General features: G+C 45.7%; 1 protein-coding gene across 1 annotated transcript in view; it reads left to right on the forward strand.

Moving 5' to 3' along the window:
- Positions 1–24,971, forward strand: part of MAP6 (microtubule associated protein 6) — an 86,841-nt gene that overhangs the window by 33,694 nt on the left and 28,176 nt on the right. The window contains exon 2 of the mRNA XM_082477824.1: positions 24,558–24,771. Coding sequence (XP_082333950.1) covers positions 24,558–24,771 — 214 coding nt within the window. The remainder of the gene's footprint in view (positions 1–24,557; positions 24,772–24,971) is intronic.

Genomic DNA, 24,971 nt, shown 5'->3' on the forward strand with positions numbered 1-24,971 from the left:
GGGTCTCCTCACATCCTGCGGTGACTCCTGACTCACACAGGATAAAATCATACCCCTCGCTCGGATGTGCAAGGCCTACCCATCTGCCTGTCCTTTTCTGCTCCCGTCTCCCTTGACCTTGGTCCCTCACACACCTCTTGCCTCAGCATCTTAGCATCGTGCTGGAGCACTCTTCCCCACACATTCACAAGGCTCACCTCATCAGGTCTCTGCCAAATGTCCCTTCATCAGAGAGGTTGTCCGTGACCCTAGGTAACACAGCACAAACTGACACAGGCACATGTGACTCTCTGTTCACCTTTATTAGTCTTGTTAGAATGTACCACCACCTGACTTATTATATAACTGCTTATTGGTTTATTGCCCATCTCCCCTCACCGGAATGTATGTCACTCTCTCCAAGGCAGCAGGGACTTGGTCTCTTGTGGCCTCTGTTGTATCCCAATCTCCTGTCCACAGAATCTAGGTTAATATATGTTGAATAAATGAATGAGTGAATTACTGAGCATCACTCAGCGATCCCTCAGTAGTTACTGATGGAAAAATCCTGTGTGCTCAGGTTATCTGCCCAAGGAGGGAGATTTAATTTCAAGTCATATGAGGATTAACCTAAAGAACAATAGGCAGGTGGACCTGTTGGAAAGATCATTTGCCTTCACAAGTCCTGCGGGATAGGGATTTATGAGCAAACACCAAGGAACTTGAAGAACACAATGGGATGATTTCTAATGCCCTCTAAATGGTAACTCAAGTGAAATACTTACATAAAGGTACGTTGCAAACTGTTAGGTTTTGCGCAGATGGTATCTCTTGTTGTTTTTAATGACAACATATATTAGCAACTTTAAAACAATCAGTCTATTCTGGTGGGGGAAAAAAAAAAAAACGGACTAGGACTTGAGAGACTTGAGCGCTGGTTCCCTCTCTGCCACTAGTTTTTATGTGACTCCATGGAGTTACTTTCCCTCTCTCTACTTCATTTTCCCAATTTGTAAGATTAATATACTGGATTAAATCATCTCCAGAATCTACCAGCTCTAAAATTCCACCACATTTCCCCAGTATTAACTCTCCTGGTTGGTTCTAGTTTCTTCTTTCTACTCTTTCCTAGTCCAGAAGATCCCTATTCTTTACCTGAAAATTTTTTATGTATACCCCTGAGGTCCTTATGTCTTTTTTGACTAGTAGACAGTTAGAAAACAGTAGATTATAGAATAGTAAAAAGCAGAAGTGATGGTTACTGAAGCATATTTATTCTGTGAGAAAGGAAGGAAGAAGAGGGATAAATATACTGACTTACTTCCAAGAATTGGGGGAGAAGATAAAGTTCATGGGGCCTGCTTTACTTGTTACTGTCTGTTTTTGAGAGTCATTTCTTTATACACTTTTGCACAAGAATTACAGAGAATTACACATTGACTCTTCCCTCTGGCAAATTATAATCTCAGATAGCTGGATATGGAAAGACCCAGAAGAACATGTGAAGGAGATCTTGCCCACCTAACTTGGTGTCCTTGGGCAAATGCCCAGAGTTGGAGTGGATGAGAACACAGAGGAGCCTGCCCAGTTTCAGTCCGCCACTCACTTTCTAGGTGACCTTGGGTAAGGCACCCCCTACACCTCATTTTCTTGGAAATAGAATAGAGTTAATAGGGTTGAAGTGAGAATTCAATAAAAAGGCTCAGTGAAGTAAAGTAACATGCCTCCAAGGTCACAGAACTAATCATTTGGACCCCAGAGCTCTCGTAGGAAGTGGATATAAAAGGAATCAAAAGAGACTCATAGTTTTAGACAATCTGTTGATTAACAGATTTAAAGTAAGAAATATCTATATGGTGCCCGCCGAGGTAATTTCACCATCGCTAGAGATTTACTCACTCACACACTTGGTGTCCATTGCAGCAAAATATGCCAGAAATGCCTTGGCAGGTGGTATTTGCTGGATGGAATTGTATGATCCCATCTAAGTAACATAATCGGATACTCAGTGCCTATCTCCTGGGACAGCAGAAATGATCACTTTACATTGATCTGCTTTCAGATCTGACCTTGGTATTCCTTCCTGTCTCCCCCTAAATATATCAAAGCACCAAGGATATAAGCGTTTTCTCCTTCAGCTGAGTTTCACTGCTCTCATGCTGAGGTTTGTGTTCAGAAGCAAGCCTGTGATCTTCTGGTCACCAGCCTTTGAGTCTGCCTCTTTTTCCCCCTTTTCATGTTTGAGTTTTGTTAGCTCAGGGAGCCAGCCACCTGACAGTCATCCATAGTCAGAGTTGTGAAGGTGCATCTGTGCCGTGTCCTGCTGGCTCTGTGTTAAATGGTCTCATCTGGAGGAGGGACAGGGGAGGGGGTTAGCAAAGGGCAAAGGTCAGGTAAGAAAATACTTTTACTGTATTTCATTAAATCATCACACTATCAGAGCAAGGTAGATGACATTACCACCATTTTACAGATGAGGAAACTGAGGCTTAGAAAGGGCAGGTGACTTTCTCGGTTACACAGCTGGTCAATGGCATGTTTGGGATTCAAACCCAAGCTCTTTCTGATAGGCCAGGCTTTGTTGGGAATGAATGGAGATTGTGAAAGAGTGACCCCAAATACTTGGATATGGCCTACAAGCCTGCCAACAATTAACTTTTTACCCAGGTGCAACCCTCTTGGAGGTAATTCAGCTGGCACTTAAACTAGTCACACTGGCCCCTCAGCATGTGCCTTGAGCCTGGGGCTATGCCTGGCCCTTTCCAGACACGGTTTCTTTATTCATCACCTTCCATCCACACGGTCATGGTAACTTTAAAGTGATGTTTCCCAAAATGAGTTCCTCTGACCAGCTGTATTAGAATCACCCAAGGAGCCTGTTAAAATACAGATTCCAGGACTTTATCCCAGGGGTGAGAACAGTGGAATTTTCACTATTAACAAATTCTCTGGTAATGTTTGCCACTCAAAGTTGGAGGACAGTTGTTTTTAAAAGGTAATAAATTCTTGTGATTAATGCAACACTGAAAATCACTGCTTTTTTTGAAGGCTTTCTGAGCTAAGCATTTTGTATTTGAAGTGCAGTTATAGGTTCTTCTAGTGAACAGTGAGTGAGTGTAGGAAAGAGAAAGGAGGAAGCTGGAACTCATTACAGGCTGAGGCAAGTGAATATTTCTGGGCAGTCAGAGGAATTTGAGGGAGTTTATTTTTAGGACTGATTGTAGGTCACAACTATAAAATTCAAGTCCTGGTATAAATAGTTTGGAAAATGGCCTCCATTCTGGACTTGTGTAATATTCTATGATGTATCAAGTAACCTCTTACATATTTAAGTAAAATCTTATAAATTTTATAAGATGCAAAATTATAGAAACAGATTCATTTCTTCAATATCCCTTTTTTAAGTTAAAAAGTTTTTATAGAGGTATAGTTGATGTACAATATTATATGTTTCAGGTGTACAACATAGTTATTCTCAATTTTTAAAGACTGTACTCCATTCATAGTTATTATGAAATATTGGCTGTATTCCTTGTGCTGTACAATATACCCTTGTAGCTTGTTTATTTTATACATAGTAGCTTGTACCTCTTAATCCCTTGTCCCTATTTTGCCCCTCCCTCTTCTGTCTCTCCACTAGTTTTTTCTTTGTTTTTCAATATCCTTTAATGAACATCAATTCTGTGCCAGGTGCAATGGGTTACCAAAAATAACTAAATACATAAGCTGGTGAATTCTACCAAATGTTCAAAAAGAATTAATACCAATCCTTCACAAACTCGTCCAAAAAATAGTAGAGGAAAGAGCGCTTCACAACTCATTCTATAAAGCCAGTGTTACCTGTTACCAAAACCAGACAAAGGCATAAATGCACCTGCAAAGGTGGGAGGTGTGAGCCCGAGTCACCTGCTCGTTCTCTGACTCTGGCAGGCAGATTTCAGGGAGCGGGTGAGACAGAAAGATCAGCTGTGATGAAAACAATGACAAGATGGTGGTAGTGATTATAATTACAACAGGGCGGGCACACTCACACACACAGACCGAAATTCAGCCATGTGTTTTTGTGAGGCATCTTCTCTAAGGTAGATCCTGGTCTTTGCCTTTCTCTAGATAGCTCCTTTCTGTGGATAATTATAATGTATTAACAGAAGATATTAAAATTAAATATTTATCTTATGAGCAAGAATCGGGACTCTTGCTCCTGTGTCAGCGAGATTTACTCTCCCTGACTCCTCTTCTCTCCCCTCAGCCGTCGTTTCCCTCCTATTCTCTCCTGTCCTATAATAAGAGCTCGCTCCATAGAACCCAAGCACACCCCTGCCAGTATAGCTCCAGCCTTGTTTCACAACTTGAATGCAGATGCAGATCCAGCCTCTCTCATTGTTTTACTTTTTTATGACTCCTGCCGTTTATGGTAATCCTTTGACAGCCAGTCAGGTGATGGCGTCTTCAGAATAAACTGTTTCCTTTCCAATCCCTTTGGTCTCAGAATTTTAAAATACACTTGAGTCACTTAGTATTTAGACCAAAGCCTTTTATCCTTTGTAGTGAAGTCTTTATTGAGTGAGAGCAGAACTAATGCAGAATAAATGTACTTGTGATTCAGAATGTCAAAGAAGCTCCCATCCCGACTTTCTTTGGCTCAGGTTGAGCTGCCGGCGTCCGGAGCAAAGACACGGGAGAAAGATCCTGGGGTGGAGTCCCTGTGAGTCTGGGCCCCGGCACTGCCACCTGCCAGCTCTGTGACTTTAGATGGGGCACTTTTCTTCTCTGAGCCTCCATGTTCTAATGTGTAAAATAGGAATAGTAACTTCTATTTTGAAGGATTGGTTTGAGATTAAATTAGATCAAGGGTGTGAATCAACTATGAAAGCTTCTGGCACACAGTAGGCTTTCACTAATTGTAACTCATAGGGTAGGACAGAATAGTAAGGCGACTTTATTTTTGCCTCCACTATCCCTTCAAATTTATTCTGGGACAAGTTCTTCCCGTACCCTGGCATGAAATTTTGGGCAAGTCCCATCACTTGTACATCAGATTTCAGTGAATGAAAGTCCTTCAGTCATTAAGAAGTCCAGTCCCATGTTGTAGGAAAAGGGTCAGTCTATTTCAAGTTGAGGCTTTTCCCCTCCTGCAGCTCTGCCTGCTCCAGAGCGGAAGTCTGTGGTGGGGCTTATGTCCCACCTGTCTGGCTCCCCTCCTTCAGCATTCCACCTGCCCAGGTTGGTGTTCAGGGAGCAAGAGCCCAGGGAGGGGAGCAGGAGGGTTCTAGCCTGGACTGACGCAGTCATGGTGACCGGTGCTGTCTGGACCGGCAGGTGTTGTGGGGTGGACTCTCTCCTGGGGGCGCCGTGCGGGGTTCTCTGGAGGCCCCCACTCATCGCGCGGATGCCAGCCTGCAGGTCCCTTGATAAAGGACCTCCAGCAGCTCCACTTATTGCTAGCCAAGGTCGTGACACTTAACACCCTCAACTCCTGTTTCCTCATCTGTGAAACGAGAACGATAAGAAGAGCGCTAGCCCCATAGGTCCTCTGTGACCTATGAGAGAACGCACAAAATGAGCTTCCTACAGTCCCTGGCACTGAGAAGCTTCTCTGTGATGTGAGCTGCCTGCACTGCCATCACCATTATCATGATCAATCTCAAAGCAAATCAATCTCTAAGTGGGAAAATTCCCCATTTTCATGTCCTTTTGTGGCCAACCCTCCCTCCTCTTACTGTTTGGCTGGACCGTACACACACACACACACACACACACACACACACACACACACACACACACACATAGGAACACAAATGGGACATGCAGGCATGGCCACATGTGCAGAGTAGTGGCTGTTTGCGGTGTCTCAGTTCCTGACCCCCTTTGATGCTGGCTCTCCTGCAGAAGCACCCTAGGTGCCCTGTCCCCCACCACCCCTGACTTGTGTCTCTCTTACACTGTCCCTCACTAATTAAGTGGTGGGCCTGTGCGAGGCCATCCGCTGCTGGATTGTCAACCATCTCTCTCCCACGATCCCTGGGACTCCGCTAATGGCCCCGGAGTTTCCTGCAGCAGAAAGACAGGGCTCATCCCATTGCTGGGAAATCACACGCAGGAGCCTCTGTGTTAAATGATTATGAGCGTGAAGATGATTTTTGAATCTCATGCAGTGATGCTCTGCATACTTTTCCTTCTGCTTTTAGTTGTTTCTTTTTAGGTTTTGCATAGCCTGGTTTTGCTCCAAAAAAAAGAAAAGTACTAATAGGATGATGGCCTGTTTCCAACTTGTGATGCATTTCTCCTGTCACCCATCACAATAAGACTTCATCCGTCACCCCCTAAGAGTGATTAGAGCCCTGCTGTGGCCTCCCAGCCCCTGTGTTTCTTGGTTACAGCACCTCTCATACCACAGGTCTCAAGGCTGCTTATCTTTCTCCTCCACCCTCACTCGACGGGGAGCGCCTTATTCTCTCTCCCCAGGGGCTGACACGGTGCCTGGCCCCCAGGCTCTCTGAGGCCTTAGACACTCTTTACCTCTCTGAGCGTCCTGTCCTCACCCTTAAAATGGAAGGTAATCACGTCCATCTGAAAAGGTAGTTCTGAGGATTAAATGAGTACAAAGCATCTGGCACACCGCAGGCCGTCAACAGAGGAAAACCATCTTATAACTGCTGTAGGCACTAAGTGGGAAATTCAATAATTTGTTAGCAGAGTTGACACTAAGTTTGTAATGCTGTCATCATTAACTAAAACGTACCTGAATCTACAGCTTCAGTCCCTCCATATCCCCAACCCCTCATTGTCCTCAGGTGGCTTGAGTCACCCCACCAAAGTACCTCCCAGGCCACATCATCACATCACTCCCCGGCTCCCAAGTCTCTAGTGACTCCTGCTGCCTCCAGAGTCAAGTCCAAGTCCAGTACGTGTTCCCACCTCACCTCTCCACCTTCTTTGCCTCCACTGCCCCTCATGTAATCCTCTGCTGTAAAATAAGGTGAGAGTCTCCAGGTGCCTGTCTGGCTCTGCTGCTCTGTGATTCTCATGCAGTTGTGTTCACCCAACAAGCCTTTTCTGAGTGTCTGCTCTGTGCCTGGTCCTGGGCTCAGCTCTGGGGACACAGCTCCTTCCCTCAAGAACCTCCAGTTAGAGGAGGATGCAGGCTTGTCGAGAGACGAAGGCAGCAGAGAGGATGTGCTGTGGGGCTGGGGTGGGAGTCCTCTGCTTGCCTGGGGATTTAGGTGAGAGCGTGTTTTTGTGAAGCACGTGGCTCACTGTGGGCCTGACACATCCCTTCTCTTCTCTCCCCCTCAGTCGCCGGCCTGATAACCTGCTCAGTGTGTCAGATAGAGAAGGCAGGGCACTGATCTGAAGGAGGCTGCCTATGAAATATTAATTGCTTCCCCCAAAGACTAGGTGTTCTGAAGGGCTTTGCTTGCCCAGCTGGAAGCTCGTGACCTTACCAGCTAGAACCTACCCTTCCAGGCTGCTGGGGGAGGGTGCTGCTAAGACGGCTCTGTGCATAGACAATGTTCATGAGTTTATGGACAGGATCTCCTTCCTATCAACAGCCCTGGAAAGCTCAGAGGGGGAAAGGATTGCAGGAATTTCATTGCTTCTTCCAGAAATGTCAGTGCCTCCCCTTCTCTGAAAACCCCTACTCACCTTCTGAACCCCCTCAGATTCTTCTGTGGGACCTTCAGCTCCAGAGCACTTGCCCTCCTCAGGCCCTGCCATTCACCTTTGCTTTCTTGTGTTGGTGGGGCTTCTGCCCCATGGGGCAGAAAGTTCCTGAAAGGCAAGTTCATACTTCACCTTACTCAGGGATGCTTCATGCGTGCCTATTGAACAGAGAGCTAGCAGAGGCTCAGAGGCATGAAACAGGACTTGAAATATTGTTTGGGGGCCTGCTGTGTGCGAGGTGCTGGGTTCAATCACGTTTGCTGACCAGGATGTGGCCAGAGGTCAGGCAGGATCTAGTCCCAGCCCAACACGTGCCCGTCTCAGGAATGCAGACCTTTTCCTGACCTCTTTTGGGGCCTGTATTTGAGTTGCATCTTGACACAGCGGTTTCCCCAGTCAAAACGGGGAAGAAAAAAATTCCAGGTAAGGACAGGCCTGCGTAACACACAGAGTAATGGGAGTGTTTCAGGTTTCACGGGGCAGCTTATGGAGTTGAAATGTGGAGCTGAACAGACCTGGGCTCAAATCTGGCCCTGACTGACAGGCACACCCCAAGTAAATTGTTGCCCCAATCTGAGACTCAGGGAACCTCCAGCCTTAAGGGCTGCACTGATGGTTGAAGAGCGAACGTGTAAATTCCTCCTGCCCCTGGAACAGAGAGGAAGAAGGATGTAATGCAGCCCTAGCCCTTCTCTGGCCCCTTAGCAACCAGCCTCTGAAGGCGCCTGCCACACCAAATCACTGTCACGCTGGTCCCTGACCCAGGCAAGCGACAAACAAGACTTGAGTTCTACACTGCAGCTTCATGAAGCAATTCTCGACCCCAGTGTTGAGGAAGCCCCTCCAGATTGTGTGGCCTGAAACAGGCTCACGTTTTCTCAGACTCTGATGCCTCTGAGATGTCTCTTGCTTCCTCGAACCTAGCAGGCTGCTGAAAGACTCCTGCAAGTAAATTTACCGTGTAAAAAGAAAGAATGATATTGAAGCCATAAAGTTTAGTCTGCCTGGGTAAATGAAGTCCTTAATTCACTCACCCGACTGCCCACCCCTTTCCTGCCAGGCTGCTCTTTCCCTGATACATCCCAGAGTTCCCCTGACCTCAGACAAGATGGAGCGTAGGCAGTCAAAGGCAGAATTTAAGGGGTACCGCTTCCAACGAATCATTAGCAACGAGAAACACACTGACATTAAATGCACGAAAAATGGCATCATGGAGATCACTTATTTAATTTTGTTAGGCTAAATATTATTTAATAATTTCTGAGATTTAGCTGTGCTCCAGCACTGTCAGACTTGGAATGCATTTGTATTTCCAAACAGAGGAGTGATTTGCAGCCTTCACATATGATAATCCAGAGTTTGTGATACTTGAAAAAAATATTTTCTTGTCCAGTTGTCTCTTTATGGCAAGTTCTAGAAATGGAATTGCTAGATCAAAGGATAGCAATTTTAAAGGCCTCATTCACTAATTCACAAATTCAACAAATACTTATGATGTTCCAGACCCTCTGCTGGGCCCTGCAGTTACTGTAGTGCCCCGCTGCACTGGGCCAGGCTACACTTTCCCCATGTCCTTGACAATAGTGGGTACTCTGATTCTTTCTCTGTTTTGACAGTCTACATGAAAATAGTAATATATTCCCAATGGCTTAAGATTTAAAGGTAAAAAATAAATACATAAAGAAGAAACTATAGGTAAACATTTATATGATTATGGCATAGAGAAGGGTTTTTAAAGGTTTTTAACCTCAAGAGTAAAAGGATAAAGGAAAAGATTGCTAGAATAGGCCATGTGCAAATTTAAAGCTTATATGTGGATGTAGCCACAAGTGAGGAAGTCACGCTGACTCTTGTCCCTCCTCAGGCCTTATGTACACAGCTTTCCAGTGATTCTCAGGAGACTGCTGTGGAACACTGGGGTCTCTCATCATGCACTTGTCCAAACACCCTGAGGCCCCGAGCAGCAGGGCTCTAGTCCAAACAGGGGGCCATGGTAGGTCACTGTTATGTAAACTAGGATTTGCATAGACATAGATAGAGCCATAGAGAGGTAGGCAAAAGACAATCTGGGAAACACAGTGGCAAAGAAATATTATGTCTTATTTGTATCTCTAATACTTATAGAGATTCATACCAATTAATAGGAAAAAGAATAGTAGACAACTAATTGTAACTGCTACGTGTTACTTTTACAATTAAAAAAGTAAAGACAAGGGTGTTTATCTACGTGTTCAGCAACACTGACTGGGCGAATGATCAAACGTTCCAGCCTCCAAACCAGGCACCTGGGACACAGAGAGGGCTTGGAAGCCCTGGCTGTCGTCCCGGGCCTCCCAGGTGGGCTTGGAAACAACCAAGAATGCAGTGTGAGCAACCAGACAAAGAAGCTGGTACAGGGAAGTTCCAGGGCACTAAAGGAGGCAGGGATCAGCTCCCTGCAAGGAGAGGGATGTCAGAAAAGAAGACAAGACAGCTGGATGTTTTAACAGCTTTATTGAGGTATAGTTTACATAACATAAAATTAACCCCTTTTAAGTACAGTTTGACGAGATTTAGTACATTTATTCATCGGGGCAACCATCCCTGAAAGATGGTATTAGAATATTGTCATCTGTCTCGCTCATTTACAATCAATCCTCCCTCCCACTCCCGGGCCTAGGCAACCGCTGATCTTTCTGTTTCTATAATTTGCCTTTTCTATCAATTTCATATAAACAAAATCATATATGTCATATCTTCTGTCTGGCTATTTCATTTAGCATGATACTTTTGAGATTCACCCATGTTAGTTCATTCCTTATTATTGCTGAGTGTTATTCTGTTGTGTGGATTTACCATTTTCTTTATTCATTTATTGGTTGATGAATATTTGGGTTGTTTCTAGCTTTTTGGCTACCATGAATAATACTGTTGTTAACATTTGTGTATCAATTGTTTGTAGATGTATATTTTCATTTCTCCTTGGTACTTAGGAATAGAATTGCTGGGGCATGTTGTAAGTGTACAGTTAATTTAAAAACAATTTTTTTTCCAAAGTAGCTGTACCATTTTACATTCCCATCAGCAATGTATGAGAGATCCAGTTGCTCCACGTTCTTGCCAACATTTAGTGTAGTCAGTGATCTTTATTTTAGCCATTTTAGTGAGTGTGGTGGTATTTCACTGTGGTTTTAATTTGTATTTCCCTTCAAAATGTGGTGTTGACCATCTTTTCATGTACTTATTTGCCATTTGTATATCTTCTTTAGTAAAGTGTCTATCAGTAGTTTTCCCATTTTAAAATTGGGTTGATTGTCTTTTATTATTGAGTTTTAAGAGATCTTTATATATTCTGGATACAAATTTTTAATCAGATATATGTTTTGCAAATATTTTCTTTTAGACTATGATTTGTCTTTTCCTTGCCTTAATGGTGTCTTTTGAAGACTAAAAATGTTATTTTTGATGATTGAATTTATCATTTTTTAAATTTTATTGTTTTTGCCTTCTGTGTCATATCTGAGAAATCTTGGCCTACTCCAAGGTCACAAAGATTTTCTTCCATGTCTTCTTTATGAAGTTGTATCATTTTCAGGTTTACATTTAGTTTAGGTCTATAGTTCATTTCTAATTAATTTTTGTGTGTAGTGTAAAGTAATGGTTGAGTAATGGTTGAGATTACTTTTCTTTCCATATGGATATCCAGTTTTCCCAGCACCATTTGTTGAAAAGACTATCCTTTCCTCCATTACCTTAGCACCTTGGTCAAAAATAAATTGACCATATATGTGAGCAATGGTATGATGGTAAATGTTTAACAACTAACTCTCTGGGAAAAAGAAGGGGCTTAATTTGTAGTGTTGGCCAATTTCCTGGTATGAATACTCTTACATGGCTCATTTCAAGCTACCAATAGTTTAACAATCAGCTCACCAAATTCCTGAAAATTTGACAGTCAGCTCTGTAAGCCAGGATAGGCCAGCTTCAACACACTACTGTATACAAAGATCAATTTCTGAACTCTCTATTTTGTTCATAGATCTATGTGTCTACTTTTATGCCAGTAACATACTTGATTACTATAGCTTCATAACAAGTTTTGAAATAAGGAAATATAAATACTCAGACTTTGTTTCTCTTTCTCAAAAAATTTGTATCAATTCTAGATCTCCTGTATTTCTATATAAATTTTAAAATCAGCTTGTCATTTTCTACAAAAAGTCCTGCTGAGATCTTGATAATATTTGCTTTGAAATTTATAGATCAATTTCTAGATTTGCCATCTTAGCAATATTAAATCCTCCAATTTATGAACATTGTATATGACTTCATTTGTTTAGATCTTCAATTTCTGTCAGCAATATTATGTAGTTTTCAGTGTTCAGGCATTGCACTTCTTTTGTTAAACTTATTCCACAGCATTTTATTCTTTCTGATGCTGTTGTGAATGGATTTTTAAATTTTTTATTTTCTTGTTGTCTGAGACTAGTCTATAGAAATATAATTAATTTTTGTATATTCATTGTGTATCCAGTAACCTTGCTAAACTCACTCATTTGTTCTAGAACTTTTTGTAGATTCCTGACGATTTTCTAAATGCAAGATCATGTTATATGCAAATAATGACAGTTTTACTCTCCTTTTCTAATCTGTATGCCTTTAATTTATTTATCTTGCTTTATTATACTGGCTATGGCCTCCACTACAATGTTGAATAAAAGTGATAACAGTGGACATCCTTGCCTTATTCCTGATCTTAAGGGGAAAGCATTAAGTCTTTCACCATAGAGTATGATGGTAGTTGTAGGGTTTTTGTAGATGTCCTCTATTAGGTTGAGGAAGTTCCCTTCTATTCGTAGTTTACTGAGTTTTTTTAATCATGAAAAGGTGTTAGATTTTGTCCAACATTTTTTCTGTATCTGTTAAGATGATCATATGGTTTCTGTTCTTTATTCTATGAAAATGGCATATTACATTAATTTTTTTTTTTTTTTTGTATCTTAAACCAAGCTTGCATTCCTAGGATAAACATCACTTGTTAAACCTTCTTATATGTTGCTGGATTTGATTTGCTAATCTTTTGTTAAAGGTTTTAATATCTATATTCATGAATAATATTGGCCTGTAGTTTTCTTAAAATGTGTTTGACTGGCTTGGTATCAGGGTAATACGTGATTTTACCCATCTTAAAATGAGTTAGGAAGTGTTCTCTCGTCCTCTATTTTGAAAAGAGATTGTTAGGCTGGGTGTTTATTTTTTCCTTAATGTTTGATAGAATTCAACAATGTGAATTTTAATTCTAATGCTTGATAGAAGATCACCAGGGGCTGGATTTTCTTTGTGGAAAGATTTCAAATGACTAATTCAGTTTCTTTACTTGATATACATTTATTCAGATTTCCTATTTCTTTTTTGAGTCAGCTTTTGTGATTTGCATCTTTCTAAGAATTTGTCCATTTCATCTATATTGTCAAGTTTAATGACATGAAGTTGTTCCTAGTATTTCCTTGTAATGGAGCTACACTTTAAAGAGTAAATTAGCATAGGTCTCAAGAAGTCATAAAATGATATTATCTTCAGCACCAGCTTTATTTGTTAAAAAAATATTTATCAAGTCCCTCCTATACACAGAGCAAAGAATGAGGAAACCTGGATGTATTGAGCACTTCACTGGATGTATCATACAATGTCCTTGGCACTTTTTATAGATCATCTCATAGGAGTGTCCTCCCAGAATTCTAGGTTTACCCAGGAGGCAGCACTCTTTCCCCCCTTTCAGGGCAACTCTCAAGGTTCCCATTTCCTGTCTTAGGAACCATCCTTCTGCAAGTAATGGACACAGGTCCTTGGGGACCCAACCATCCAGAAGAGAGCAGCCTCAACCAGATAACTATGGCCTTGTAGCGCAACAACCCCTGCATTCCTGCGAATAACAAACGCAGACAATAATGCGAAAGTGGGGGTTGGCAAGCAAGGAAGGGGAACTGTAACTTTCTTATAACCTCTCATCTAGCTCTTACTCGTTTCTACGTGAGGTGTATTTGTATGTGTACTTACTTTAACTACCACGTTCCCCCACTCTTATCCTCCACCTCTGCCAACTGTACGTTTCTTATTTTGGACCCTTTTTCTTCCCGACAGTTCCTAGCGTAGTGTCTGCTAGATACTGAAACCTAAATTAATTTGTGTAGAATCAAACTGACTCCTACTTTGAGCAGTTTTCATTTTTAACTATCTGTACTCATAATTCATATATATCATACTCATATATATCGTGCACATGGCTTTCTCTGTGTGAGGCACTGTTTCCCAGGTGCACGGGGGCCTGTGAGCCCCATGCAGCCCGTGACAGACTGAGACAGCAGTTACCTGCAGAATGAGCCATTTACCTAATGAGGGGAACCCACGTCCCGACACTTGTCATTGCCAACTGGTGCCCATGCTAGATCTTTCCATGGAAGGGAAAGGAGGATTCTTTTCCTCTCATTCTCCGTTCACATTAGATAAGCTTCGAACTTTATATACTGACAATTTTTTTGCCCACTGTGTGCTTTCCTCATTTCAGAAAAATCTCACACATGGTGTGCATGTGTTTATTGGGTTTTAATGGATAAGAAGAGCAATCCTAAATGATTAGAATGTTGGCATTCTCTATAAGATTCCCTTTCACACAAAAGAAGCTGAAAGATGCGTGCAGTACATACACATGCATAGATCATAAAGCTCCTTTCTTGACCCAGTCATCTCTGGCGGGAAGAAGCAATCATCCACTCCCCCTAGAAGGAGGGAGAAGCCTCTCTAAGCCCCCTGCACCCCACCAGGCTCAGGGATGTTCTTTTCTTTTCAATCTACAAATCCTACTTCCTTTAACCAACTCCTGACAATAGCTTGGCAACCGACAGCATTCACTGACTGCTTCCACCTGAGTTCAAGAAGGAGCCTGCTTCCCGTCTTCTAGAACACTTTAATATAACAAGTGTGGACACGATTTTTGAACAAAGACAATGTTTCCATGGCAACATAAATTACTGATGAAAATCTACAGGAAGGTTTTAAACCATTAAGATTTAAAAGTGTGGTTTTCTTCCTTCATAAAGCAGTTGAGGAATGTTGTTGAAAATTTCGTTGTCAAGAGAATTGGGAAAGAAGTATCTTTCCCAAGGACTTAGACACATAATAAATATATCTGGGGCTTATGGGCAGAGAAGTAGAATTTATATATGATTGTAGTTGGCAATAATCTATTATTCTAAGACTCCACTTCTGTCAAGAGGTGATTTGTACTAATTAACACATGTAGATATTCTTCACAGCAGTAAAATTGTCCTTCTATACTTCTGTTTCATTGTTTCTTGTAAATGTCAGGCTTTTCCAAATGAGAAATGAAGGACCAGCCTCTATTCTCTTCTTTTACAACACCGTCTCTCCAAGGCCAAACCCTCTCTGCATTCTCCTGATGCCTCCCCCCTTCCTCTTCTGGGACCTGGCTTCATCAATCACCCAGCTCTCGCCTGTCTTCAGTCTCTCCCTCTGTAACTGCTCTTTCAATATCTCCCCTTGAGTCACTGCAAGAAAATGTGCTTAAGTAGGACAAGGCCTTAAGGAGTGAACATCTGCTTATAGTGGGCCCTCAGTATTGGAGATTCAATTAATCAGGCATTCATTGAACACTACTTTGTTCAAGTCTAACGTGAAATGCATTCAGAAATGAACCTGCCACTGGAAGCTTCTGTCCAAATTTTGTCCACATTGGGCACCAAACTGTTGACTGCAGTGGTCAGAAAAAACAATAGCTGGACAGATATTTGATGTCTGTGTAATTGTTTAGACCTTCCCACTAACTGCAAGGTCAGTGAGGCTGGAGCAGCATCTGGCTTTCACACTGCATTTCCAGCTTCGTGACTGCAATGAAGAAGACGTTCAGTCATTCTTCTTGAGCACGTGACTCTGTAATGAAAACCAAACACATTATGATACAGTTATCCACCATAGACTTGGTAATTCTGATGTTCAGGTCTTCTGCAACTAATACATTCTCATTTAGCCCCACGTCAATCCTGTGAAACAGGCCTTGAGCAAATCCTTTCCAAATGAGCTCACTGAAGTTCAGAGCAAGTGAGGGACTGACTGGAGGGTTAGAGCCAAGATGGCACCCAGGTTTATTTTATTCCAGAGCCTGTGTTCTTGCCAGGGAACCACCGTCTCTCTTCTGGCCCAGGTTCTATGCTTGTTCCCACCTCCCTGCCCTCGGCCTGTGCTTCCCTGAGCCCTGGCATGTGCTGTGTGCGCTGAGGCATCATTTTCTCCTGTGAGGGCCTGAGTTTCTTTGTTTCTGCTTGTGACCAGGCCCCCAGGCACGTATTTCTTAACCAGCTTTGCTGCATAGGAGGCTTTGCTACCTCTAGTGAAGGCTGCAAAATGTTCCCGCTCAGGTCCTTACAACCCGGGGATGACCGTCTCTATTCACTTGATGCCACAGCTCTGCTGGGAACTTGAACTTCCTGGGCTCTGCTCACACCAGTGCTCTCTGCCTTGCTGACCTGAACCCTGGGTTTTTAAAACTCCTTTCGATGGGAAGAATAATTTCTGATTGGGGTCTGTATTAGAATTTATTGCTATGTAACAGATTACTCCAAAATTTAGCAGCTTAAGCCAACAAACGTTAATGATCTCAGACAGCTTCTGAGGGTCAGAAATCCAGGAACAGCTTAGCTGGGGAGTTCTAGCTCAGGGTCTCTCGTGAGGTCCCCTGAACACTTGCTTGGGGCTGAGGGTCCACTTCCAGGACGGCTCACTCATATGGCTTTTAGCAGGAGGCTCGGTTCCTTGCCACATGGTCCTCTCCATAGGGGCTATTTGAGTGTCCTCGTGACGTGACAGCATGCTGTCCCCAGGCTGAGTGATCTAAGAGAGGGAGAGCAAGGAGGAGGCTACAGTGGCTTTGTGGTGCAGTCTCGGGAGCTACATACCATCACTTCCACCATATTCTGTTTGTTGGAAGCAAGTCACTGAGTCCAATCACATTCAAGGGGCGGGGAATTAAACTCCACCTAAGGGAAGAATGTCAAGGAATTTGTGGACATACTGTGAGAAGTGGTATATATGCCATGAGATGCTCGTGTAGCAACTTGATGCCCCCTCCCTGGCTGGGCAGCCCCGGGACTTCCTGTTTAGCTGTTCACAGGAGTGAGGCGGAGGCTGCATTCTGAATCCCTCTCCAGGGCACAGTGAGGAGTACACAGATGCAGAAAGCCAGTCCTGACCTTCAACAAGGGCACAGCCTGGGAGGGAAGGAAGATATTTACACAGGTGGCCTAGGACAAGCTGGAGGACAGTGAGTGCTACCAAGAGATGAAGGTCAGAGGAGGAAGGCCTGATTCAGCAGTGGGCCTGGGGACTCGCTGGAGGGGAGAGCACTGGATCCTGGCACGGAAGGTCATGTAATGCTTCAGCAACTGGAGGCGTGGAGGGAATAGCGTGCCAGGAAGGGGAACAGCACAGCAGGAAAGTGCAGCCTGTGTCTGGGGAAGGGCAGCGTGGAGTCCTCCTGGGCAGAGTCGGTGACGGTACCCGTGGCACAGTGTCGTTGTGAGGACAGCATAAGACAACGCAGTCAGAGAGCCTGGCACGCAGAAAACGCTCACTCAGTGATGATGTGGACGACTGATAAAGACAGAGAAATGAGGCTGGAATGGTCACTTGGGGCCAAGTCACAGGGCTCTGCCTATCATCCTAAGGAATCGTGACACGTGACAACTAGGAGGGACCTTCGCTGGGACTTGGTCCTTTAGGACACTGGGAACTGCTAAGGTGTTCCCATAGGGGAGAGTGTGCTCACAGCCGAGCAGATTTATCCTGCAGCATGTCTTGGGTGGGTCCAAGTGAGGAGATGGGGACCAGGATCCTGATGCCGTGGTCCAGGGAGAGGAGGTGTTGAGGGCCCAGGTGAGGTGGGCACAGGGGCTGGACAGGAGGAGGTGAAGGTAGAGCATTTGTTGACTCCTTTAAAAACTCTGCCTGGTCAGCACAATCCAAAAGCTCTACTTCAGCAGCTGCTCTAAGCGTGACTATGCTGTGACTTGAAGGTCCCGAGGGAGCAGCCCAGGAACATCTTGTCCACCAAGTCCCCACACACCGAGACGGCTCACACCGGGCCTGGCTCCGCCATCCCTGGCTGGGGCGCGGGGGCCGGCCCAGGCTCCCCTCCATAGGTTTCCCCAGCACACAGGGGCCATCAGCGGAGTCCTGTAAGGAGTCCTTATGCCCAGACCTGAACATAGCAGTGGAGCCACTTCTCTGTGCAGTTGACTCACCCACAGAGGGACATCATAGTCCCAAACCCGTTCTCTGCCCCTGCAGGGATTATTAGGACATCAGTGATGCCCTAAGCCTCAAGTGATGGGGTCCATCTAGGGGACAGGGGGGCCCTGGCAGTGTGGTTGGATCGTCCCATCCCCGTGACTTCCTTACATCCCGATACAGGAGACGCCTGGCATGAGGAACATCTCTGGGAGGCCAGCGCAGCAGCCTGCGGATCCTCCCAGTTTGCCCGGAGCCTCACTGTGGTGTGTACCAGACAGGCTGAAGGGCAGTGCTTTTTTGTGTTCGCTGCCGGGATCCAGAGTCGCTATGAGCTTGAGGTGGGTTACACACCCACACCCACCCCCAAGTGTGGAGAAGCGGACAGAACAAGGCCTTTGAGTCAGGCAGACTGCGGTCCAGTAACTGCCTCACCACGTACTGGCTTGTACTGGCTTGGCTTGGTGTCCCTTCACCTCTCCGTGCTCAGTTCCTCACACACAGCATGGGGTGAATAACAGTGACCACACAGGGTGTTCAAAGGCTAAAGTAGGGTTAGATTCTTAAAGGGCTCAGCCTTTTAACAAGTAGGTGCTGGGCAAGTGTTTGTTAAGTTTTCCTGTCCTTCCCTGTCCTGATTCTCCGTGCTCCCGCTGCCCGCAGCCAGCCCCTTTCCCACCTGAGGCAGCTTCACTCAGAAGGGGCGCTAGGTGCCTCCTGGCAATCTAGGGAGCATGGATTCTGTGGAAGCTTGGGTGACTTGGCATGTTTACTTTCATAAGGGAAACTCTTCCCGACAGGGACTTGACTTGCGGCTTGTGGGTTTTAGGGGGGTGGTTTAAGCAATAATAGAAGCCCCACGTGTGAGCAGCCTTCACAAGTCTCCGTAGTAGAACAGGACCCTTGATTTTCTTTGATTCTCCAAATGTTTCTTGGATGTTTTGCTCTATGCTATTCAGGGCAGCAGGGAAACACAGATAAACGGAGCTCAGTTCCTGGTGAAAAGGGCCTCTGGCTAAGGCAGGAGACAAGTTTGTGAGACCATCATCATTTCAGCATGATGGGCACCGGATAGAAGCATAAGATGTTCTCTTGCCTCCAAGGAGCAAGCGCTGCACCATCTGGGCAGGCAGGAAGGGCTGAGGAGGAGGGCCAGTTGCTGACCAGAAAGGAAATCAAATAACAGCTGTTTCTAGTAAATGCCTACTGAATGCCAAACCCTTCAATCCTGAGAGGAATGTAGGAAAAATATGGAGTGTGGCTCTGAATGATGGCCCAGGGGGAGGGAAGGGCCCTGGCGGGCAGGTGGGGACTGAGGTCCTCGCCCAGCCAGGCCCCTAACCTGTAGTCTGACACAGGGTAAGTTAAAGGATATCCCTCTGCAGCCACGCAAATGAGATTGGACTTGAAGGAGAGTTCTGTCATGAATTTTTTTTTTTAAGAATATTTATGGGCCCTGTAAATAAATGCTTCCCTTTTTTTTTTTTTTAAATATTTATTTATTTATTTATTTATTTATTTATTTTTGGCTGTCTCGGGTCTTCGTTTCTGTGCGAGGGCTTTCTCTAGTTGCGGCAAGCGGGGGCCACTCTTCATCGCGGTGCACGGGCCTCTCACTATCGCGGCCTCTCTTGTTGAGGAGCACAGGCTCCAGACGCGCAGGCTCAGTAGTTGTGGCTCACGGGCCTAGTTGCTCCGTGGCATGTGGGATCTTCCCAGACCAGGGCTCAAACCTGTGTCCCCTGCATTGGCAGGCAGATTCTCAACCACTGCGCCACCAGGGAAGCCCCCTGTCATGAATTTTCTGTTACATATCTTATCCCTTGAGAGAGACAAATGGACTCATGAAAGAATTAAAGAATGTGAAACTGCTAGGTAACCACAAAGTTGGACAGTACAGTAGAGGGTCTAGGAGCCAAGAACTGGGAGACTTTGGGCTGAGTAATCTAGGAGGGCTTCCTGGAAGAGGAGAGCCCTGAGCTGGGCCTTGAAGAATAACTAAAATTGGGACAGTCTGAGAGGAGGAGGACACCGTCAGTGGAGGAATAGGAATAGAGCCGCCTCGCTCAGAAGTGTTCAGCGGCTCCCCAGCCCTCCCACTAACATCCAGGCATGGCATTCCAGGCTCTGTACAGCCTGCTCCTAGCTCCTGCCCACCCGGTCACCTTGCCATCCCTCCAAGAGCCCCACCCTCCAGCTCCCTGAGCTGCGGTTTAGCTGCTCTGTGAACCTGCCCCAAATACCTCACTGCTGCCTGATTCCCGCCACCCACTTCTCTATCTGCATCCTTCAGTGCCCCCTTCCCCACTTCACCCCACAGAATAAAGCATCCTTTCCCCTCTATCCTTCTAAGCTCTGTCCCATTTGCTTCATTCTGCCTTTTCTTAGGGTCACACATGGACAGACCCTGACTCACTAAACTGTAGAGACCTCAACCTTGGCTTCCTCCCCTCTGTGGGCCACATGCCATGGCCATGGCTGGATTTTGGCAAATGCCAAACAAATGAATGAATGAATGATCAAGCTGAAATCTGGTTGCACAGAAAGGGGAGTTGATGGTTACAGGGGACCATGAACTCGTGGCAAAAGGAACTGGACGTGACTGACCTGAGAGTGTGGCCCATACTGCTCTGGGAGGAGCATCTCAGGGCTGGGGGAGTTCAGGTATTCTCTGTCCAGTCTGTGTCGTATAAACCCTCCACAGCATTGCAGACAGCAGGCCAGAGCCTGCACAAGCACCTCCGGTGAGGGCCGCCAGCACGCTGCAGCTCCAGCATGTTGTCCGAGTGCAGTGGGAAGGATGTGGGCTGTGGAGCCTGACTGACCTGGGCTGAGAATCAGCTCTGCTCTTTGCCAGCTGCGTGGCCTTATGCAAGCCGCTTAACCTCTCTGAGCCTTGGTGACCCTCTTTCATAAAAGGGAAATAATACTGCTTCCTTTCAAAGTTGTTGTAAGGATTATAGAGAATATACAAAAGAAAAACAACCTTCCAGCTTATAAGAGGTGACTAATGAATGGTACATAATTTTTTTATGACATATGATTAATTGTTCCATGTGGCTGGGGAAGGTTTTGTGGAGAGTTCAAAGAAAGTTCTAGGTAATAGAATTTGGGTTTAAACCTAACAGCCTGTTTTAAGTACAGTGAAATTATTATGGGACTCATTAACACATCCCACGTGAAGATGATGTACCAAAGTTGTTCAAGACCAGGGTGACCAAGCTGTCCCCACAAGGACACGTCCCATGGATAATGCTTACAGAGAGACACTTGCCAGCCCACAGGGGCCGCTGCAGAGAGAGAGAGAAAGCTGCAGAAGCTGGCCTGGGAGAAATGACCCAGAATCAGTGCTTAGGGCCAGTGTATACCTATCTCAGCCCTCATTCTGCAAGCAGGCAGGCAGGCAGGGGTGGGAGCAGAGAATCCAGGTTTCTGCCATCGTATTTTGGGAGGCAGGTTGTTATTGCTTTGGCTACTGGGAGATACAGGCCAAGTATCAGGGCCTGAGGGTGGGAGGAAGGAAGGGAGTCCTGGCGCCTCAGGCAGGTAATGTGGCCCGAGCCCCAGAGGCAACCCAGGCCAGCACTGGGTCTGTGTGTAGAGCAAAAATGGCTCAGAAGTCGGGTCATGGTAACTGGTTGAGGCTACAGAGGCGAAGCCAGGGGCGGGGTGGGGGGGGGAGGAGGGGAGGAGAGGATCAAAAAGCAACCTTGAAGCCGAGTGGGTGGCTGCCATTAACAGAATCAGGAGGGTCTCAACCCTCCTCCCAAACCCCCTCTCTTCCCAGGTTCCCCGGCTCAGGGGGTAGTGTCCCCACCCACAAACCCAAATATCTCTCCAAGCCTGGCCTCCCTCAGCTCAGCCATGTTCGAGTCCCGCCCATTTCCCTCGACTCAGTGCCGTGTTCCGTCCCCACTGCCACGATCCTGGTTCAGGCCTTCGCTTTCCTCCCGGCTCACTGCACATCCCCTCTGGCCTCCCACTCCACCCCTCCCCCTCTGTCCCCATTCACACTGCTACCAAAGTTCTCTTCCCCAGGAAGAATCTGGCCCCATGCATCCATGGCAACTCCTTGTTACGCTCCAGACCATCCCCTTGGCGTGGCTGGCAGCACCTTCATGACCTGCCCAGCCTCTCCTGTCCTTCCCCACCAAGCTTCAACCCAGCCGCCCGAGCTGCCCGCAGGTCCTCCTGGGGGGCCGGGCCTCTCGTGAGCCTCTTTGTATGCCCCCCATTCTGCCTGGAAACCCGCCCCGCCACGTTCGGCCAGCTCCCTGTCAACCTCCGTGACTCCTTCCAGAACCCACCCCCCAACTCCCGGGCTGGTGCAGGAGCTCCTCCCCTGTGCTCCCCACTCCCTCCTCCTTCATGGAACCTATCTTACTGTCCTGGAGTAAACTCCAGTCCCTCCCTCTCCCACGCCTTGAGTTCATCCTGCCAGGCAGACCTTAAGCACTCAGTAAATGTTTTATAAACGAATGAATAAATGAATGAATGAATGAGTGCAATGGAGCAGTGAGGGTATCCAAGAAGAGAAGACAACTTGGCAGGGGAGACAAGATGATTTGGTTCTAGGGATGCTGAGTTTGAGTTGGTGGGGTATTTAGAAGGAGGTCCAACTGCACTGGAAAGGCAAGTCTAAAGCTTCGGGAGGATCTCTTAAGAAACTGTGGTCAGTCTGCTCACACATGAGCCAGTGCCCCTCAGGAGCTCAAATGACCAGGATATGGTTTAGTGTTACCAAACCAGCTTTATCAACTCAGAGACCCTCAGAGCCTGAAGGACATTATAAGGACATTGTCTGGTCAATTCTTTTTTTGACAGATGAGGAAACTAAGGCTCAGAGAGGGGAGAGGCCTGCTTAGCATCTACCTAGAGGCAGAGCTAGGGCTAGAATTCGTGTGTCTCCTTGGCAGCCTGAGCTCTCTCTACCGTCCCCTATGGCCTGTTGTTTGTGGTACTCATGTCTGAGCCGTGAAGTTGGGAGTTACCATGAGGATGAGAGAGGGTGCTGGAGAGCCTAACTCCACAGATATTTGTACACTGGCTCTTCCTTTCCCACAGCACAGCTTCTCATGGCCCCAAATGAGGGAAGACCTGATAAAAACCTCAGAGCCACAAAGCTTATGTATTGAATGTCTTGCACTCAACAAACAGGATGGACCCTGTGGCCTACATCAGCAGCGACATTTATTTTACCCTGTTTTGAACACTGTCACCATCTACTCTCCAGTCCTGTAACAGATCAGACATGGCTGATTAGAAACCGGGAGAGAGATTGCTATGAACAAGCAAACTGACACACTGACTCAAAAAACACCAAATAGGGATCATTTAGGGTAAGGACCAATAGCCATTCACACCAAACCCACCAAGACTCTCTTACACATCATGTATCCCAACACAAGTCCCCATGGTGACATCCGGTTGTGTTCAGTACATTTTGCTTATTTATGATCTGCAGGCATTTAGACATTTCATAAGGATTTTCATCTAAAGTGATTGAGATTGTTAAGGTTCAGGTAGCACAAGAAGCAAGCCCTCTGCTATTGAAGAGAAGTATTAACTTTAAAGATTCAGGGTTATAAAGCATCTTCATCATGACAAGGGAAGGAACAGAACTGGCATTTTTTTTTTTTTTTGATGGTTAGTTGTTGTGTATTTTTGTAGAGTTCTTTTTTTTTTTTAACATCTTTATCGGAGTATATTTGCTTTATAGTGGTGTGTTAGTTTCTGCTGTATAACAAAGTGAATCAGTTATACATATACGTATATCCCCATATCTCCTCCCTCTTGCGTCTCCCTCCCACCCTCCCTATCCCACCCTCCCTATCCCACCCCTCTAGGTGGTCACAAAGCACCGAGCTGATCTCCCTGTGCTATGCAGCTGCTTCCCACTAGCTATCTATTTTACATTTGGTAGTGTATATATGTCCATGCTACTCTCTCACTTCGTCCCAGCTTACCCTTCCCCCTCCCCGTGTCCTCAAGTCCATTCTCTACGTCTGTGTCTTTATTCCTGTCCTGCCCCTAGGTTCTTCAGAACCTTTTTTTTTTTTTTTTTTAGATTCCATATATATGTGTTAGCATACGGTATTGGTTTTTCTCTTTCTGACTTACTTCACCCTGTATGACAGTCTCTAGGTCCATCCACCTCACTACAAATAACTCAATCAGAACTGGCACTTTTTCGTCTGGCCACAACGTACCAGGCACAACGTCCAACACATTGTCTCATTTAACAGTCACAGCTCTCTAACCTCACACACAGCAGCATTCGGTCATACGTGTTGAACTCATAAATGACTGAATGGGTTGAGTTTTTTCAGCCTCATTTTAGGTATTGTGAAAATGAGGCCTAAAGATGAGAACTGCCTGTCCATGGTCACACAGTGGGAGCTGGGAGCCCGTGCTCTTTCTCTGAAGTGCTCCTGCTGTTGTCACAACCTGCCTTGACCAGGCAGGAAGGAACACTTACCCTTACGCAGGAGGAGAGAGTGAGTGCACGCTTCAGCCACACATCAGTCAGCACGACAAACACTAACTGAGAACCTGCTGTGCTGGCCGCCCTGTGCGAGAGCACTGCTTCTGGATATAGGATGTATTGTATCACTTAGGCTTTCTTTGATTTGCAGGAATGAATTCAGAGCATGGACTGACATCAAGCCTGTGAAACCCATAAAAGCCAAGCCCCAGTACAAGCCGCCAGATGATAAGATGGCTCATGAGACCAGCTACAGCTCCCAGTTCAAAGGGGAGGCCAATAAGCCAACCCCAGCTGACAATAAGTTCATTGATCGCAGAAGAATACGCAGCCTCTACAGTGAGCCCTTCAAGGAACCGCCAAAGGTGAGACTGAACTTCTGGGGACCCATCAGCACTGTCCGGCATGGAGGGGTTAACTGCAGCAGAGATTGGGGGGCGGGGAAGGGGGTACTGCCAACTCTGGCCCCGCCCCCAAGGGCTTCTTTAAAGCCCCTCCTTTCCTTCACAGCACACAGAGACAGAGGGGCTTCTTACCCGGGACCTTTGCTAAATTCAAAGTGAAT

This window comes from Balaenoptera physalus, assembly GCF_965194825.1.
Source record: "Balaenoptera physalus genome assembly, chromosome: 10".
Taxonomy (NCBI): domain Eukaryota; kingdom Metazoa; phylum Chordata; class Mammalia; order Artiodactyla; family Balaenopteridae; genus Balaenoptera; species Balaenoptera physalus.